This window comes from Aythya marila (assembly GCF_965140915.1).
Source record: "Aythya marila genome assembly, chromosome: 1".
Classification (NCBI taxonomy): domain Eukaryota; kingdom Metazoa; phylum Chordata; class Aves; order Anseriformes; family Anatidae; genus Aythya; species Aythya marila.
Genome location: NC_139042.1, coordinates 127,110,500 through 127,130,334, shown reverse-complemented (window position 1 = coordinate 127,130,334; position 19,835 = coordinate 127,110,500). Strand labels below are relative to the sequence as shown.

Here is a 19,835-nt window from a genome sequence, read left to right as displayed (position 1 = left end):
TGCTGGGGGACATTGTTCAGTGGGTGACAGTGGTGTTAGGGGATGGTTGGAGCAGGTGATCTCGGAGGGCTTTTCCAGTCTTAACGGCACACTCTGTGAGAGCACGCTCAGCCCGAGCCTCCTTCGCAGCCGGTCCGGGCGGGGCCAGCGGGGCCGCGTCCCCTTTAAATGCAAACGAGGCGGCGGCGCCGGCCCCCGCGGCCTGCCTTAAAAGTTCGGCGGGGCCATTTTGGGGCAGTAAGACCCAGCGCCGGCCCCGGGACGCCCGCCGAGCGCCGCGCACCCGCCCCGACCCGCCCTGCCGCCATGAGCCAGGCGGCGGAGAACAGCGCTGCGGCCACGGCGCCCACCGACACCAACACCACCACCGCAGCGGCAGCGGCTGACGGAGCCCCGCCGGCACCGCCCGCAGCCGCCCCGGACGCCAAGCCCAAGAGCCCCGGCGGCGCCGCCACCACCACCACGACCACCACCACCACCAGCGAGGCGCCCGGCGCTGCTGCCGCCGCTGCCCCCGCCACCACCACCGGGGCGGCGGAGACGGAGAAGAAAGTGCTGGGTGAGTACCGGGGCTGCACGTGGCCGGGACGGGCGGCGCCGCTGCTGTCCTCATCCCCGGCTCCCCCCCCCCCTCACCCCGCCGCCTCCGCTCGGTGAGTCAGGAGCGGGGCTGGGCTGGGCTGGGCTCCCCGCCCGCTCCCCCCGTGGGGCTGCCCGCTGCCGGGTCGCCTTCCCCGTGCCCGAGCGCTGAGCTCCCCGAGTACAGCATCCCCTCCTCTCCGGAGAGGGGTTAAGGGCGCGGTGTGGCAGGTACAGAGCCGGGGAAGGAGGGGGGCTGGCGGAGCAGCTGCAGGTACAGCCTGCGTGGTTTTTTCCCCTCTCCTGTTATCAGATCTGTGAGTAATCGGCTGAGGCGCGCTGGTGTCGCTTACATCTGGCTGCTTCTGGCCTTAACTGCGTGCTTAGTGAGGTTTTTAACTAGTGCACCTCTTGCTGTTGCTTCGTGGGGGAGTGGAGGAACAAGTGCCTGTGCAGGTCTAGCAGGGAACATAACCCATCACAGCACTGCTTTAGCAAATTGGTCTTACAAGCTCTTCAGCAGATGTCAGACAACGACGACTGATGCCCATTCACAATGGGCTTCAATACCTGCCTACCTCAAGTGTCCCTGCTAACGGTCTTGTAAATGCGTTCACTGAAGTCTCCTCCTAAAAAGATCTCATTAGAAGCAAGGTTTGAGATGTGCACCGAGTGTCTGACTCCTAGGTGTAAGGTCAAAGATTAATCAGATTTCTCTTCTATTTTTCTTAAACGTGTTTTCATTAATTCAGTAATTTGGGCATGGGTAGGAGTAGTTGATGACTGTTTCCCCTGATAGGTGTATCGTGTCCTGTAGAAATACGTGGACTTCTGCTCCCTAGTGGGGTAGGACTCACTGCATCAACTATTTTTGAATTGTTAGTAAAACTGGTTATGGTTTCCTCTGGGCTTGTCCTTCTTCCTGCCTGATCTCTCCACTATGACAGCTCGGGCTTAACAATGTCTGTGCCATGGTCACGTGGACGTAGGGTATAATGCTACTGTCTGATGTTCTTCCCCTCATAGTAATGCTTGGGGGGACTGCATGACTAGTGCAGATGGGGAATATTTCCCCAGCGTGCTATCCTAGAGACTGATGGAAGTCTTCAGGATGTTCTTGACAGCTTGTGCAAAGCGATGTTGTTCTAGCCAGCTCTGAGACCCTGTGTGTGGACTTCCATTTGTCAGCAGCCAGCTGGCCACACAGGGTTTTGACTACTGCTTCTCTGAGGGTTTCTGTTAGACTTCTAGGCTTCTCTTCCTAATCTGATTGAAATAGGCCAACAGATTCAATGGCTATTTTGAGGGGGAGGAAAAGGATGATCGTGAGGGAATCAGTGGCATTAGCCTTGTTTATTACAGCAGGCTAAAACCTGCGTGCACAACTAGCTCCTGTTTCTGTGCTTGTTTCCCCCCCCCCTTCACTTTTCCCCTCTTGACTTGTGCAGTGAGCTCTTGTATGTATCCAGTGTCTTGATGTTAGCAGTAAGTGTCTGTACCCAGTGATGTCCCCATGAAACTAAACCTAAAAGCACATCTATAAATGCTGATGCCAAAGATAGTTATTGTTAGACAGTCAGTGCTAGGCAGTGAAACTCTTATTTTTCTCTCTTGAAAATAAGGAGAGATCTGGGAACGGGTGCTGTATTAGGTAGTCTTTTCCCTAATAAGTCTCTCTTAAATTGGTTTCGTTTGTTCTAAATAAGAACATCTGCCAAAACCTTCACTTCTTAAAAGTAAATAGTAATGGTATGGTAAATAGTCTGTCACTATTTTCAGTTGACCACAGCAACAGTACAACAGTGGACTGCTACCAGCAAACATTGCTTCCATAACTGTGTATTGAGAGGAGGAGGTGGTCACTCTTCTTGTCTCTCAGGTATATGAGAATCCCAAGACTGTATGGGACTGAAAGTCTGTCTAGCTGTGTAATTGCCTAGTGAATCTTCATAGAGAAGAATGCAGGTGTAAAGCAAACTTAATTGTTTGCAGTATGTTCTTCTTGCCTTTAGCGGACTGGCTTGGACTTCTTAACTGGAGACTGGCTCTAGACTTTTTGCCTTTAATTGATGCTTATTTTTTCCTGAACATATGTTAGGCTCTTAGCAAGTAGGCATTTGCCTGATGAGACCACTTTCAGGTATCTGCTGTATAAATTATAGGATGACTGTGGCACAGTACATTACACAGTGTAACTGTGTGGTTATGCTCTGTAGTAAATAACATCTATTAAAGAACAGAGCCCAAAATTCTCTTTCCTACAGGTTTGGAAAGGACAAGTTTTGTCCCCACCCAGTTGCTGACAGGGAAGGAGAGGCTGAACTTCTTCCATCACTCTTGAGTTCCTCCCACATGTACCTATATGTTGGAGGAACAGGTTTCACCAGATCCTATAAAACACCGCGGTGTGGCTTCTACATAAGATGCAAATTTGGTATTATATGAGACAGGAGCTTGTCTTCTTCCTAGAAGCCTCAGGACATGTAGTTGGTCAGTTTATAGCTGATATTTCATAGAAGGCTTCCAGAAGTAGGAATAAACAAAAATAAATGTTGGGCTCCTTTGGTTAGAGTGAGGTTAATGCGAGGAAGAGCTCGTCCAAAACAAAGATGTGCTGCCTTCTTCGAATGAGAGTTGTGTGGTATTTGTGATACTGCTTCTTTAGCCAGTTCTGGTTTCTAGTGAAGAAAGAAAGGGAGACACCGAGTGAAAGAGGGGACTTTTAAATAAGCTTCAGCTAGATGCGGAACATAACTACAAAACTAAAGAGAACTGGTAAATGGCAGGTTTACAGCTTCATTCTCTGTTTCTGGGATAAGAAATACAGAAGGGATGAATGGCCAATTCTGAAAATAGAGCTGGGCTTCATTTTTAGATGCTGCATGCTGACTTCTTAATGACAAACAGTAAGTTAAGGCACTACTGCCTGCTACCACACTAGTATAAACTGAAATAGAGAAATGTATGCCTTAACCATTAAGGGAGCAGAATCAGTGTAGTCTGACTTCATGGGCAGGTATAAAAGTGTTTTTGTAATACTAATCACAGAATCACTTCTATACTTCTGTTCTAGAGCAACTTTAATTTTTCTTTCCAGCCACAAAAGTTCTTGGCACCGTCAAGTGGTTCAACGTGAGAAATGGATATGGCTTTATCAACAGGTATGTTTAAACTATTTTGTATGCACAGTGTACAAGACTTTCGGTACAGATAATATGCCATACATTAGTATTACAGGCTCATGCAGTTAATGGCCAGGGTTGGCCAGGCATTTAGTAAACTTGGATGCCCTCTCTGGGCCTCTTTCTACCACATACCTACCCTTCATAGAAAGTGGTGTGGGGGGGAAGGTCAACACAAGAAGGGAAGGGTCAAAGTCTGTACAAATGTAGTCTGAGTAAAAAAAAATACCTCATTTCTAATGAGCTGTATGGTCTTTCATGGCTACCTGGATTTTTTTAAAGATGTGAGGAAGGCTGGAGTATGGGGGAGGGGAAAATTTTTTGGATAAAAATCAAGTGTGTTTAGAGACTAGTCAAAACACCCATTCAAAATGCGCTTTGAGCTTCTCTCATATGAGCAGATATGCTAGGCCTGGGTTCACAGAACTTCATTCTCTGAGTATAAATGAATATCTGAATGGCACCAATAACAGCTGAGTTGTAAGTCAGGTTCATCACATCCCAACCTTACATGCTTGAGATCAATACTTCCAAGTTACTGGAGGGAATTCCAGCTTTTAAGGCTGGAATATCTGTGGTGTTGAGGAGATTAAATACCTTCTTTCATAAGAGAAAAGAAGCCCCTTCATGGAACAGTTGTCTTGCAAAAGGCATACCTGGCACTTCATTTTTGTCCTGCAAGTTCTTAATCTATTACAGAACAGGTGGACTTGGTGAAGTTGGACACTGTAGAATGAGATAGTCCTGTTTCATGGGTCTGAAGCCAGTTCCAGTACAGGGAATACTGGAATTACTATTCCCGTACCTGGTGACTACTATCTGGTGCTATGTAAAAAAAGCTTGAATTAGGAAATATTCTTAGTACTTTGTAGCACTTGAAAGTGGGAACCTTCAGCTGGATATTGTGAGACAGTTAACAAGTTGCTACACCATGCTGAAGTCAGTCAGACCAAGCACAGGAGAGTTAGGATGACATCTTCACACTGTTTGTGAGGGACCCACCCATTCCCTCTGCAGAGAATTGACTGACCAGACTGTAGGGTCTAGGCTGTTTTTGCAGTATGGGAATACAGAATCAAGGTCTCTGACATCTTCATGTTTTGCTTGCAGGAGTCTGAACCGGCTGGTGTAATCTAGACAATCTAATGACTTCTTTTCTGGTTCCCCTGCCAGTGGATGCTCCTAGTACCTCTTGTGTGGAGTTTCTCTGAAAGAAGAGCTCTGCTAACAGCTGTGACCAGTCCTGTTGATAGTCTTACTTGACCTCTAGGATAGCAGCTCAGGTTGCAGGCCCTGTAGAAGATGATGGGGGGGAGAGAGGGGGAGTAGTGAAAGGCAAGTAGTCTAGTCATTACTCTGTCCTGTGTTGAAACAAAATACTGAATGCTACCCTGCAGATTACAGGGAACCTCCCTCCTGTCCCCCCCCCCTCCATTCTTTAGAGCTGGGGGGTATCCTTTCTGCTCTTAAACATATGACTGGAAATTCAGAGGAAGGTCTTGATAGTACAGCCTTATACAGAATGTGTGGAATTCAGGGGATGTACAACAGCCTGGGGGAAGGGAGGTTTTTTACTTGTAAAGTCAGGGATTTCTATCTAAGTATGTTAGTGTGAAGTCTTACGACTTATCACTTTCTTTTCACAGAAATGATACCAAAGAAGATGTGTTTGTTCATCAGGTAAGAGAGCAGTAATCACTTGCAGATGTGTGTTATCCTTGGCCTGTGGTAGGCTTCTTGTGTAGCTTCTGGAATAGCTGGGTGGCTGAGGTCAGCTTATCTTTGCTGCTCCTTAGAATATTTACTCCAAATATCCCATCTTGGCATGCATGCATCCCAGGGAGGAATAGGAGGGTATGTTTTCTTTCTCTCTGAATTCATAATTGAAGGAGTAGGTATTATAAACCTTTATGCTGTCTTTTGTCTGCTCTGATTTGAACACTAAACTTCTACCCCACCCTCAGGGAGATTTCCTATGTTTTGTAAATAATTTGCTGTTTGTCCTTCTTCCCTTCCCCCACTTTATCAGGCTCCTCCTGTGTCTTCTGTTTCTTCCCACCCTTTTTTTCACTTGCAGGTCTGTTCTGTCTGCCCTCCCTGGTATTGGAGAGAAAGTGATCTAGCCTGGCTCCTGACCAGGCTGGGTTGCCATCAGCTGTTGCTGCATGAGGCAGCTGTTCTTGGGAAGAAGGGGAGGAAGGCTGTGTGCCAAGTGTGCCCAAGTAGGGAGAGATTGCCAAGCAGCCTGCCATTGGCTAACCTTCCTTGAACTGTCAGTAGGCTGTTCTAAGTTTGTATCGTGAGCCTTGGGTCACAGACAGCTAATGGGAAGGCAGAGGATGCTGCTTCCACACTGATGCCAACCGATTGGCTGGCATAGGTCTGGTTTTGCATCATCTGAGACTTCACCAGCAAATGAAATACTATCCTTGGAGCTTTTCCCTGTGAAAGGTCTGCAGGCCACGTGAGCCTTAAAAGCAGCGCTTTCTTCATGGTGTGACAGTATTTCCATGAAATGTAGCTGGTGAGCTTGCACTCAGAGTTGGTTACAGATGGAGAGGGTATGTGCATATGTAGTTAAACATCTTTGGTAAACATCAAGGGTCAGTTCAGCTCATGAATAGTGTATACTAGTGAATACTGTAGCTTCATGAATAAATACCCCAGGGTAACTGTTTCTCTAGGTCAAGGGTTTAGACCCCTTATCCCTAAAATGGGTGGAACCAGGAGGGAGTAAAACTGGTGCCTGTAGCAAGTGGAAGATACCAGGAAGTGTTCTCAGTATACATTCCCAGTTCAGTTAGCAGACTGGGAGCAAGTGCTCTCAATGTGTATACAAACTTCTCAAGAGGTCTTAATTCATATACAAATGGTAACAGTTAACCTCCTTCCTTAATAAACATGCGTTTGTGTGCACACTGACATACTCCCTTCTGGCTGCTGGTACAGCAGCTGCGTGTGGAGGAAGATGGGAAGAGTTCTCATGATTGAAAGGTGTTTTGAATAGGCAGCACTGTAAAACTGTCCTGAAGGCAAACAAGGTCTCCCTGAGACCTGTGTGAAGATAACCAGCTGTCCTACTGATGACAAACATGACACAGATCAGTATTTTTCTTTAAGACTGCCTGTGAAGATTCAAAACAATGAAGGCCCACGGCAGGATGCTATTATCTGCTGTTTTGTCTCACTTGTGGAGATGATTATTTACCTGCATGTAAACTGGCGGTGGCAAGAACTTGATTTTCAGCTGTGGAAGATGAGATGCTCTAGGCATGAGCACTGAGCAAAACTGGCTTGGTGTCTCAGAAATCCCACATCACATGCGAGCTTGCATCTGATTAAACCTGTTTGGGGGCTCTGTATGGCAGTGTAGATTCTTCCAGATGCAGCCTACGTCAGCCGTGATCAAATGCTGCTAAACTTTTCCATCCCAAGCTGTTCCGGGACATGGACAATGGCAGGAAGCGGGGGTGTGAAGGAGTGATGGGTCTGCTCTCCACTTGGTGGTGCAGTGGGGGGAGGTCCTCGCTTGGGGTGTTCTGGCTGGGGCTCCTGCCCTGGTGCTCCTGTGTGGTGCTGGGGAGCTGCTGCGGGGCAGGGAGGGGTGTGAGGAAGGCAAATCCACGAGGAAGGCGATTCAAACATGGCTAAGCAAACATCCTGCGAGCAGCTCCCTGGCTGTTCTGTGTTAGTGCCTGTGCAGCTCCTCCTCCCCTTCCCCCACGCCCTGCCCGGGGAGGGGCTGGATTATACATCTAATCCCTTTAGAATAAGGTTGACCTAGTTGAACAGATACACCCTCCTCCTGCCCCCCTGGCATGCACACAGTGGGGAGGGAACAGCCTGGTCTCATGATCAGAATGGGGGTTAACTCTCAGTGTGTGTCTATTGGATGCTATTTATAAATGAGCACAGATTAAAATGCTTTTCTCTTTAGGGCATGCATGGCTTGCTTTGAATTAACCCTTTGTCTTGTGGGGGACCCGATCAGTGGTGTGGGGAAGGGCAAGACTTGCTTGGCTTTGTCTTGCTTGTTGTCCTTGTGCGGTTTGCTCCTGTGAGGTGCTGCTGAGGGCACTGCGTTAGTCAGGTGCAGTGCAAGCAGCAGGCATTCTGTGTCCTCACAAAGGAGTGTGAGAGGGAAGGAGGAGGGGGTTCTGCAACTTAACACCATTAAAAGTGTAGGTAGCTAGGGAAGTCTGACTTGCTTCAAGCTTGAATCAAGCAGTGAGGGGAAGCTTGTGCAGCAGAAGAGATTGATATCTTTTTCTCCACTTAACCAGACTGTATCTTCATGCACAGTGTTTATAGTGCAACCTGGTATAGATGTACCAGTAACTGATGTGACAAGTTTTGGCTGTCACTGTGACAATGCTGGATGTGCACATGATGTGGTGATATCATGAGGGTACAGAAAGAACTCTTCCAAACAAAGTACTGAACTAGCTCTGAAGTTTATCATAGCTGTCTGTTCATCAGTGTTCCCTTGGGAAAGGAAAGGCTTTGTGTTAATTGTTCAGTGCTGCCTGTGTTAACACAAAGCTGCTTGAGCCTGCAGAATGGTGGTGAAAAGTAACAGGGAGAATAGTGCTCTCTCCTCTCTGGATATGCAGAGTAAAAGTCTTTTCTCTAAGCTTGGAGCTTAGGCTTGTTAGCAGCTTATTCCTTCAGTGTTTACCTACAGCTGAGGTAGTAGTAAAGCCATCCACTTAATGCTAAGTTTTGAGAGACTATTGAAATTCTTTGTGTATGCTTTTGTGAAATAACCCCACAGCCTACTGTGTGGCAGCCTCTGTCACCTATTTACAGATCATTCAATTGCAAGTCTGAATCCTGAAGCTTTTGTCCATGAGTCTGAAACAGTACATGTGAGATCATGTTGATTTCATCTTCCATTATCTTTGTTGGGGGTTTGAATAGGTTGGTTGATCTTAAGTATACCCTCTACTGAAAGGATGTCTAGTAGTCCTCTTTCCTTACAAGGAAGGGGAGGAGTTCAAAATGCAGCTTGTTGACATCCATCACGTGCAAAACTTCAGAGTCATGTCAGTTGTCTCAGCACAGAGGTAGTGAAATAATTAAACCCTTAATCTACAGTGAAGGTAACAATCTTAATGTTAGTATTTAGCATTTATGGAAAACCGAGGACTTAGAGGTGATTTCAGTAATGGGGCAGTTACTAAAAGTTCAGCAAGAAAGTAAGCAAAGCTGTCCTGGCTGAAGGTGGGAGTCTCTGCTTGTTGTGGTGGTTCCCAAAAGAATGTGCTTGAGCAGCTTGTTCTCTTCCTCTTCTCTATCTCTTCTCTTCCTATTTATTTTCTTCTTTCCTATCAGAAAAATTCCTGGATTGTATTTTGCTTTGGTAACAATACTATCTACACTTTCATGGTCTTCTAAGGCTTAACAGCCATTCAGGGACACTGCAGTGTACAGAAAAACTGGATAGATATAGGGCTATAGGGCTACAAGGACAAGCTGGCCTGTTGCCTGAAACAAAGGGGATTGTTTTCAGCAACAAATGAAAATACTTTTCCTAAACTGGTCAAGCTCAACTTTAAACTGACTAGAATTTTTCTTTCAGCACTTCAGTGAGAAATATTTTGGGGCTAGTGTTGACTGAACGACTATAGTTGCCATGTGCTGGTAATAACTTCTCTGATCTTCATTCTGGCTGCCTTTCTTTGATTGCAGACAGATAGTACAATTCTCTTCTATTTTACTCTGTATATGTATTTTACTAAAGCAGGATTTGTGTGTTTTTGTGTACTGTATCTACATGTGTCCCCTTCATGCTAACAAGACATCCATATCAGGAGACTTCAAGTAGATTGGTCTTTAATCGAAGAGAACTTCACTAAAAAGCTGGTTCCCTAGATTGTCTTGTACAATGTATGTGTGCTTAATGTCTTCTGATCTCTTTCAGTTTGTGAATCTTTACTTAATGGCACTTTACTTAACTGGCAGTAGCCTTGCCTTGCTATAAATGCCTCTTTGAAATCCTAGAAATAATCTACTAACTGAAAGGCATCTGTGGCTGAAAATCACTAGGATGTTTGGGTGTTCTTGGGAGTCTGGGGTTAGAGGATGGCATGATGTCAGCTGGTTCTGATTGCAAGCAATGTTAATAGTATTTCGGGGATTTTTGTCTGGAAAAGATGACGGTTCTAGTAACATTCCCCTGTATTCAACAGGGGCTTGCTTAACTTTCTGGGGTCTCTCTTACTTACAGTACTTAGAGTAACAAAAATATGCATTTTACCTGTAGTCTGTAATTCTTTAGTTACGAAGAGTTGTCATGATACTTTATAGTTAATGCCACCTCCTACAAAATACTCACAATCTTAACATCTTTATGCATGGTCAACTGGTCTCCAGATTGTAAAGGAATGGGTCACAGTTGTTGCTGAAGGTACTTTGGTATGGCTTCCAGGAGACCAAACGCTCCACTTGAGTGTATGGAAATACAGAAAGATTTTAATACTTAGTAGGCTTGAAAAGGGGAGTCCTGGAACAGCAGCAACTTGTAAGCTCATGAGTGTTGAGAAACGAGTAAACCCTGACTAAGGGGGTGAGGAGGCCATGTAGAAAAGTGGAGGGAAGGGATCAATATTTTTGAAGTATTTCGGTGAGGTGACTGATCTGGTATGCAGAGTTGGGACTGTAACAGGAAAATATGATTCTTCCCTCATCTACAGTGCTATGAAGGAGTAAGATAATAGTAAGATTAACTAATGTATTTTTCTTTATCTAAAGACAGCAATAAAGAAAAACAATCCACGGAAGTATTTGCGCAGTGTTGGTGATGGAGAGACTGTAGAATTTGATGTGGTCGAGGGAGAGAAGGTAAGACTATAGAGGTGTAATACAGAGTTCACAACACTCTTATGGGAAGTAACACAGAGCACTGTCTGTACACGTAGTGTTTTTTGTCTAATGTGTTGATCCCTGGGGTGGGTGGCACTCATACAGCTTCTCTGTGGAAGATGGGGGGTTTTTTATGGCTTTATTGAGGTGTAATTAAGTTTTGAGAGATCCAGAAACACATCTTATTGCTCCTAGAATTTTTAACTTGATAGAACAGTTAATGCTTATAATGCTTATTTGGCAGTCTGCAGGCCTCAACTGATATATATATTCCCCTGAATAATTTGTTTTGGAGTCTGGTAACTTAATGACTATAAAGAGCTTGGAGGTTCTCAAGCTTCTACTTTCTCAATCGCAGATATTTTCTGAGTTCTGAGCTTTCAGGGTCTTTACTTTAACCAGTGATTTCTTCCTGTTTTTTCCTACCCTCTGAGCTTAGTCTGGCTGGTAGGATCTCAACTCATTAGCTTATACAGTCATAACTCCCATGTTGCAGGGTGAGAATAACAGACTTGATTTTGCACTACAGGAGGAAGGGATCTATGTAGCTGGGAACTGATGTTATACTCATGCAAGCAAGTTTCTCCTTGTTTCTTCCTTCTTCTGCCTCAGGTTCTTTTCTCACAGAACTGTGGCTTAACTTTTTTTTGGCCTTTTAGGGTGCAGAAGCAGCTAATGTCACTGGTCCAGATGGAGTCCCTGTAGAAGGCAGTCGCTATGCTGCAGACCGGCGCCGCTATCGACGTGGCTATTTTGGCCGACGCCGTGGACCACCTCGAAGTGTAAGTTTGACTACTTCTTAGTGATGGTTGTCCTACCTCAGCTGTCTTCCATTCTTCTCAAGAGATGGAACAACGGGTTCAACACTGGCATGTGCTGAGCAGTTAATGCTTAAGTTGTTAGTGTTCTTCAGTAATATTCTTGAATATTTTCACTTTGTCCAGCATATCGTTGATGTTAATATGGATGATCTTGGGTGTATTGCAAGCTTTTTCTTAGCATCTTTCTGAATGGTGTTAAAGCATCTTTTTGGGTGTTAAGCTATCTTGTTAAGGAGCAAACAGGAGTAAAACACCTAAGTGGTTCACCGTGCTCTTTACCTGAAGGAAGGGAAAATATTTACACTGCCCAAAGTAATATAACAATCAACCATCATTTGGGAAGGTTGCTCAGATAAACTAACTTGTTTACAAGTTCACTGTTTTTTGCATGGCATGGTAGTAGCTTGACTAGTTGAAATGTTAATGTATCTTCCCTTCATAGCCACTTGCAGCAGTATGGTGGAAAACATTCTTTTCTTTAAACCAGCTATACACCACCCTTCATCAGATTTGCAAGCCTTCCTAAACAGCTTTCCAGCAAAATTTTGCAGGGGACTAATTATGTGGTACATACATAGTTCTAGCAGTTACTATTATGTTTTGTGCTTATGCTGTATTGGTACCTGGAACATAGTGCAGGCTTGACAGTGTCTGTTTTTCTAACCATTGAATCTGTGATCACTGTCACACGGGAGTGTGCAAATAACTCCAAGACTTCTATATTGGATAAGTCTAAGCAACATTACTCTTCTGACCTTGTTCTACAAAGTTGGCAGCATGGAGGCAAACAGAAGCCTTTCCTTACAGTCTAGCTGTTTATATTGTTTATCCCAAGGTCTCTTCTTTAGTACCATTAGACACCACATACTTAAATACATGAGAGGTGTTCTTTGAGGTACTGCAGTCTGCTGGAAGTTGGTGATGGTAATTGATGCCTTGTTACTGAATGTCATTGTTTTTGTGGGGATGGAATGAAAGCTAAAGCTGCAAACTATGTGGTAGAGAACTAGGACACTTGGTTTTGATCAGCTTTTTGATGAGCTAACAAATAAGACTGGGAAACATCATCTACCTGTGTTCCAGTATTGTTTCCTTTTGCTCTCCTAAAACTAAAATCTCCCTCTACTGGCTTAGTTGAATGGCTTAGTTGATAGTATTGGTTTTTATCTTGGAGCTGCTTCAAATTTTAAATGAGCAGACATATCAAGGCTTTGACACCCCTGTGTACTCTGAGTATGGAAAGCAGCTGTTTCCTTCTGCCTGAGGAGTGATAATGTGAGACCTGTCTTGGACATGGGGAACATTCAGTCTCAGGGTTCTTGCAGTGGAACTCCTGAATGTCTAATGGAAGGTTATGCAGCTAAAACTCTGGCTTGCATGTGACACTAATGTGTTTGGATCCCAGCAGTTGAAAGTATACACAAGGGGGACAAATTGTGATATACTGTGTTTTCCTTAATCTTGTTTATGTCCAAGTCCCCATGTTAGTGTTGGGGGGGCGGGCAGTACTAGGCCTTAACTGCTTTGTGACCTCGTGCTTGATATGAGGTCCCTTTTGAAAACTGAAAACATACTGGTCTTTCTCTGGTAACACTTCTAGAAGAATTACAGCCTTCAAAACTTGCAAATGCTCACTTAAAGATGTTAACCTGGGTGCTTATTGCTCACAAGGCTTTGTCCTTCATATAGCTTGTTGAGATTCCTTTGAATTATCAGACCTGCTCACCAAAGCATTGATATGCCTTCCAGATTTGGTTTAATCTGTAAACTGACAGCAGAACAGAACTTCTGTGATTTCGGACACATTATAGTACCATCCCCTTAACATACCATTCTTTATCAAGTAACTAGGTAGACTGTGACTGCAGTGACTTCTCAAAAATGATAGTGGCCAGGCAGTGACACTGCTCAGCATCTTTAGTACTCCTAAATGTATCCTATCTAGTGTGATAGACATGGATGTGTAAAATTATCAGAAGTGACACTTTCTCGTGACCTTAGTTATAAGTTCTCCAAGAACGTCAGCTTTGGATGCAGCTATGCCTGCTAAACTCTTCATGTATTGTAGTGGAATGTTCTTATGTTCTGAGCTAGCTGATCAGTTCTGATGGGCCTTCTTTACTGGCTTACTGATTAATTAGTTGCCTGAAGGAGTAAAAGCTCCATTCTGAGTGTCTTAGTGGAATGAATCCTCTTCTGAAGCACTTTCTTTTGGGGAATTTTTTCTTGTATCAATTAACATTCTTCATGTTGCAACTGCAAATCTACTGTGTTTCAAGAGGCTTCTTTCAAATATTCTTTTTTCTTCAACAAGGCCTCTGCTTTACCCTTCTGTTCAGATTTGCAAAGGGAAAGGAAGGTAGCAATGTCTGAGCCATAGCATTTTGTGAACAGTACCACAGAAATAGTGTATACAGCTGAACTAAAGGTGTTGCTGCTTGACTTGAGGAGGTGTTTCCATCTAGGTATTTTTCAGAGCTCTTCTGAAACTTGTTGAGTATTCATAATATCCTCTTCAGTGTCTTGAGGAAGTTAATTGCTTATAAGCAACTGCTGTTGCACATCTGAAGAAATTTCAGTGTACCTAGGCCTGATCTACTAGACTGCAGAGGTGACTTTCCAGAGCTCAGTTCCATGTCACTTCTGCTTTCTTTAGTAAAAAGCAAAGGGTTCAAAAGTGTTATAGCTCAAAGTTCTATAGCTTATGAATGGCAGTAATATTCAGCTTCAGTGCAGTGGTCTTTCAGGTTTTAGGAACTTCCACATTTGCTAAGTGAAGTCAACTAGTTCAACCTTGTAGCCCAGCAAGAGAGAACTTATCCTTGTTTACTCATGTTTTTGGCAAGCCTTTTGATGCTATTCATTCTTTGCCATGCTAGCTCAAATGTGCCTGTACTTTGGACATAACTTACTGGGCCTGTTTCTGAACACCTGTGACTTTTCTCAAGAATGAGAAGAGCCTTCAAGAATAATTTTTTAACCAGTTGCAATGGACACTTGTCTGGATTGCTTGGAGGTTTCTGTGGAGAGCAGAGATGCTTCTTAACTGCATTCACTGAAGAGAAGAGGCCATGGTCTTCCACAAACTGTGGTAAGACATGGCATGGAGCTGTAGTCAGAATGTTAATACAAGCAATGAATCATGAATAACCTTGAACTGATGATGTCATCTGAATACTGTGAACAAATGAGTCAGAGATGGGCAAAATTGTTTGGGAAACATTTTAAAGGCTGACATTTCTTGTGCAGATGTGAAAATACAAATGGCTCATTCTGTAGTGTTTGTACAGTACTGAAATGGAAGAACATGAATAAATTGGAGGAAGCGGATGAATAAAAAGCGCCTTGCAGTTGCAGCTAATGCTTAAAAATACACTTATTTATGGAGAGAATAAAGCTTCATGTCTTCATGGGAAGTTACTGTATGCCTGCCTATTTTGTAGGAGGAAAAATGAAGCTGGCCAGCTTCTTACATTCATCTTTTAGGATGACCTAATGTATTAACAGGTATCTTTTATTAGAAGCTTTCAGTGGAATATGCTGGATGAACAGGACTGTGTGCTAGAAATGTAGTGATAATTTAACCATACAAATGAAGTCTTCCCAGTCAATGCATCTAATGTACTAGTAGTGTAATAAAACAGGATCTCAAGGCTCAAGTTCTGGCTTCTGGTTACACAGTGTGTCAGAAGTTAGTGAAACAATGTAACAGCTTTATTCTGGAAGCATACTTCACCTCTGGCCAGCAAACCTAGGTAACTTTCAGTTAAATGAATGTACTTCTGTGATACTATAGGGGATGCAGGAAACTACTGATACTTGTAGGCTAAGCAGTTCAATGTTTTCAACTACCTGTGCAACCCAAGCACACTTAAATATTGAAGCATCAAAATTCAGTTCAAGGTGAATAGGAAAAGTGTCTACATTGTTTTTCTAGTAATGCTTCAAGTTCAGTCATTCCTTTTTTTGTCATTGTCACTATAGGAAATGCTGTTCTTCATTTGAGATTTCAATGCAGGCTTCTGTATGGAGGAGTGGACCTAGGCTGTGCCATTAAGAGGCAATATTGAATTTGTGTCTTTAAAGAGCAGTGAATGTGATGCTGATTGTAAAGTCCTATAGGAGAGATTTTGGCTGAAAGCAGTTTTTTTGCACTCCTCCTTACTGTTAGCTTTGCTCTAACTTCTGACATGCTGTCCTTTCAACAAGACCTTCATGATTTCTAATTTCTGGTCCTACATGTTAGAACTGATTGAAATTCCAACTGTCAGCTCATGTTGGAGGAGAGAAGTCATAATTTTGCTGGAATATGCACGGGAGGGAGGGAGATGTGAAGTAGAGTCTTCTTTAACAGAGCTAGAACAGAAGTGGTCAGAAGCAACTTTCAGCATTATGACTTTCAGTTCACCATCCCAATTCAGAAGTGTCCAGATCAATGGCTACCTTTCCATAATCCATTTACCTCTTGCAATTCAGTGACATTTGTTTTGAAATGCACTTTTGTATGTGTTAGAACTGTTGGCTTCTCTCTCTTTCCCTAGGGAGAGGGATATGGTGTCAGCAGGTGACTTCTTGTTCCTCCTAATAGCAGATAAAGAGCATCGGTTAACTCTTGTTCTGCCCCCATGGTTACTTTGCTGAAATGAAAGCCTTATGGTATCTATGCTTTGAATCTAATGTGTTGGGATGCTTGTAGAGGTTTACTGTTCTGTCTGAACTGGTATTCAAATCATTGGGCTATATAGTCAACATATACCTGTGAAGAGATAACACTTCATCTTTGTCTTGGTCTTTTGATTTACTTTGCTTGCAGGGTGTTGAGGGAGAAATCAAAGATGGGATCACAGAAGGAGGACAACTTAATCAGCAAGTCCATAGGAATCCTACGTATCGTCCCCGCTACCGCAGGTTTGTGTTATTTTCTCTGCTTGTCATTGCAATACCACATAAATGTGGTCTATAAAAAGCTTAGAGTAGGAAGCTGTATTCCCTGACATTCATGTACATGTGAGTGGTAGGGAGAGGTGAGAAGCCTCTTAATTATTAGGAGAAAGGTATAATTATTAGGAGTAAGGAGGTAACTGTAGAAGTAGTTTAATATGACTATGTTATTCAGGGTCAGGAATAGGTCAAGAAAGGGCAAAGTTTTGTATTGTTACTTCTCACAACTGATCAACATATTGAAGTGAGTTGTAAGCTCTCGTCCCAGCTGAACTCTTATACTTCCTTGAACAATGGTGAATCTAGATTCCACTTGATCTGGGACAGGTAGGTCCAGCATCTGCAGGGGCAATGTGTTCTAATACTTCACATGGACTGCATTCACATGTAGCATAGTAGTTTGCAGATCATTGCTGGACTACTGGTTTGTCTGTATCTAGCACAGTCCTGTGTGTCAGTTAGGCTTGTTTCCAAGTCCTGGTGTCTCTTGTAGGTGTAGAAAAAAGGCTACTGTTCAGGAAAAACTGAAGTTATGCACTACCTCTTAGAGGCTATTAGATTATATGGTAGCATTTCAGTTAACTTGTAGTATCCTGTGCTGGTGAAGGGATCCATGTAGGGATCCATAAAACTGGGCTAGATAGGTGTTTGAAGACCAAATAGGCTATTCTTGGGTTAAGTCGAAGTTCAGACTGTACATGAGTGTACATGAGTACTCATGCTTTCCAATGGGGTATGCAGCATAACTTGCTGAGTGACATGTTAGTCATCCCTTCACTTGGCCAGCATAGGATATTTTTTCTTTTTTTTTCAGTCTTAATTCTGACATGGCCACTCTTTCCATGTTTTTGCACTGAGGAAGCAATTCCATAACTGAGTAATTCAGTGTAGCTCAAAATATCAGTATATGAAATACCCAGCCTCTGACTGTTAAACATTTTGAGATGTTGCCCAACTTTTTTTTAACTTCAAGTAGAGAAGTTTATTCAGGTTCCTGACTTCTTGTTACTTGTTTCTGTTTCCTCTTGGAGGATGAGTGACAAATAAGAACTGCTGGATTGTGTTTGCTGGTATCTTTCATAATTGCTTATAGAGACTACTCCTAAGGAGCTGAATTGTGTTGGTATGCCATTCAGCAGACCTCACTTGCTCCTCTAAATCTTGTCCTTGTTTTATGTAGTCAAGAGGGGTAACATTGTATTGGTTATTTCAGAAGGGATATCCAGAAGTGTTTCATGGGTGTAATAGGAATTCCTAGGAATTAAACCATTCAATTACAAATAAGGCTGGGCTAGTCCAAGGCTGACTTGGCAGAGTTATGTTGCCACTGCTGGCTTGTTTCTTCTCTTAGGTAGTTACGACATCTGAGCTGCTGGCTCTTTATTATAAGACAAGCAGCAGAACATGCTGATGTAGTTTCAGCAGTGAAGAGACACCCAGGCTGCTTGTCTATTCCAATGAAACAAGTCTTTCCCTTAAACTACATAACAGTCAAACTGCAAAGGGATTGTTTGCTTGCATTTGAAACCATTAAGATGGTGTTTGGTTAGAGAGGTCTTTTGCTGGGCTGAGGTTAAGGTAGTTTAACCTTCTCAGGATTCCCTTGTCCTTGATACATATTTCCCTGCCTCTTCAGAGGCCCCCCACGTCCACGCCCTGCCCCAGTGGCAGGAGAGGCCGAAAACAAAGAGAACCAGCATGAAGCCAATGCTATGAGTCAGCAGCCAATTCGCCGTGGGTATAGGCGCCCGTACAACTACCGGCGTCGACCTCGTCCACCCAATGCGTCAGCTCAGGATGGGAAAGAGGTAAGTATGCTCCTGGCAATGCAGCAGGAACTGAGTTCTGATGGTGTGAATATTCATAAGCCTCTGTTCTGCTGGGAGGGTTTACCAGGTGTATTGGTGTGTTGGAGGTTACTGATGGCTGACTCCAAGATGCTGACAGTAAAGGCAGCTGTTTTCATTGCCTGTTCCTTATGAACTTCTTTGAGCAGCTTACCTTAAATGGAACCAGCAGTGGGATAGGAATTGCTTCTGGATAATTCTTGGAGTCACTGTAACACTCTTTTGAAGTAGAGAGAAACATTTTGAGCTTTCTCAAATATCCTCAAACCATCTCTTTCTAGGATAAGAGAGCTTTGAAAGCTTTGGATCAATTTTCTGAGCTGCTTGAACTAGTTGAATCCAGGTTGTAAACAGACTTTACCTAGTGAGCAAATTTCTTATACTATATCTGCCTGAAGTAGTCTCCTCCATGTCAGAGCTGTATTGAAAAAAGTGGGGCAAAAATGATCTGTGTAATGCTTTAACTATAAGAAATATGCTAAAATTTTCTGAAGATTCATCTTCCTTGCTTGTATTAAAAACCTGGGTTATATTGGTGCTGACACTGAACAGAGAAGGGATGTTTTTTAGTCTGTTTCTAACAAGGCTTATTGTGTCTCAGACAAAGGTGACTGAAACACCTGCTGAAAATCCTGCTCCAGTGACTGAGCAAAGTGGTGCCGAGTAATGTCCAGCTTCCCCAGGCACCTTTACCATCTCTCAGGTAAGGAATATGGGTAGTCCAACTGAAGCAGGATTGTGTATATTTCTAGTACTTCGGGTTGTGGCTGTGTCCCCATATGTCTGGCCATCTGGTAAGTTACATGTAACTTCTGAGAGCCTTCTGTAGGTGAATCAAGGAACTGTCTACTGTTCTTTGTGAGAAAACAAGTCTTGCTTTGTCTGTATCTTTAGTAATAGCATCTGTTAATGAATTGGTGCTGTTTTGCTGTAGGAAGATGCTGTATTTTCAGTTTATAGATAGGATATGCCAGTCATGCTTAATTCGTTAATCCTAACACTCACCCTTCTGACATCCCACCTTTTCTTCAGTGAAGTGAAAGTTATGTATTCTGTAATATATTTTTAATCTGTCTTTTCAACAGGTGTCCTAAAGTACAACTCAAAAGTAACACCAAAGAAATATTCAAGCAATAAATAGTCAACAATGATGAAAGCAAAGATTTTAAACATCGGAACTTAAATAATACCAGCAGCAGAGATCCAGGGAACGCCTGCAAGACAGATGCATGAAGAGAGCGAGATTCAGAAAGAGCAACCTCCCCAGTTTCAACAGCAACTGTGGGTTTTTTCTTTATTAGAATTTCAATATTTTGCTAGTATTGAATTTTTCAGTTTTTCTTTTGGTATCAAACTGAAAAGAAAAGGGAAAAATACCCAACCAAAGAACTGAAATTGAAATCAAATGCTTTTTTATTGGATGCTGGTGCTAAACCTCCCAAGTGTGTTGAGTTTTCATTTTTCTGTGCCAGTCCTGTTCACTGCAGGACATGGGGAGGAGAAATTTCAGCTTTCCTTGGTAAGATCTATTTGAAACTGTGCAGCATGGGTGACGTTCCTCACAAATAAAAGTGATTTCAAGCACCAAAAAAGCAAATCTG

The 19,835-nt window shown here is 43.3% G+C and overlaps 1 protein-coding gene across 1 annotated transcript; it reads left to right on the top strand.

Moving 5' to 3' along the window:
* The first annotated feature begins 227 nt into the window (after window positions 1-227).
* Window positions 228-19,831, top strand: YBX3 (Y-box binding protein 3). Its single transcript, XM_082761994.1, has 9 exons — window positions 228-559; window positions 3,677-3,740; window positions 5,408-5,441; window positions 10,515-10,604; window positions 11,285-11,407; window positions 16,260-16,354; window positions 18,024-18,195; window positions 18,836-18,937; window positions 19,320-19,831. The coding sequence occupies exons 1-8, from the start codon at window positions 307-309 to the stop codon at window positions 18,899-18,901; spliced, it is 897 nt and encodes a 298-aa protein (XP_082618120.1). The 5' UTR covers window positions 228-306; the 3' UTR covers window positions 18,902-18,937; window positions 19,320-19,831.
* Window positions 19,832-19,835: the final 4 nt, after the last annotated feature.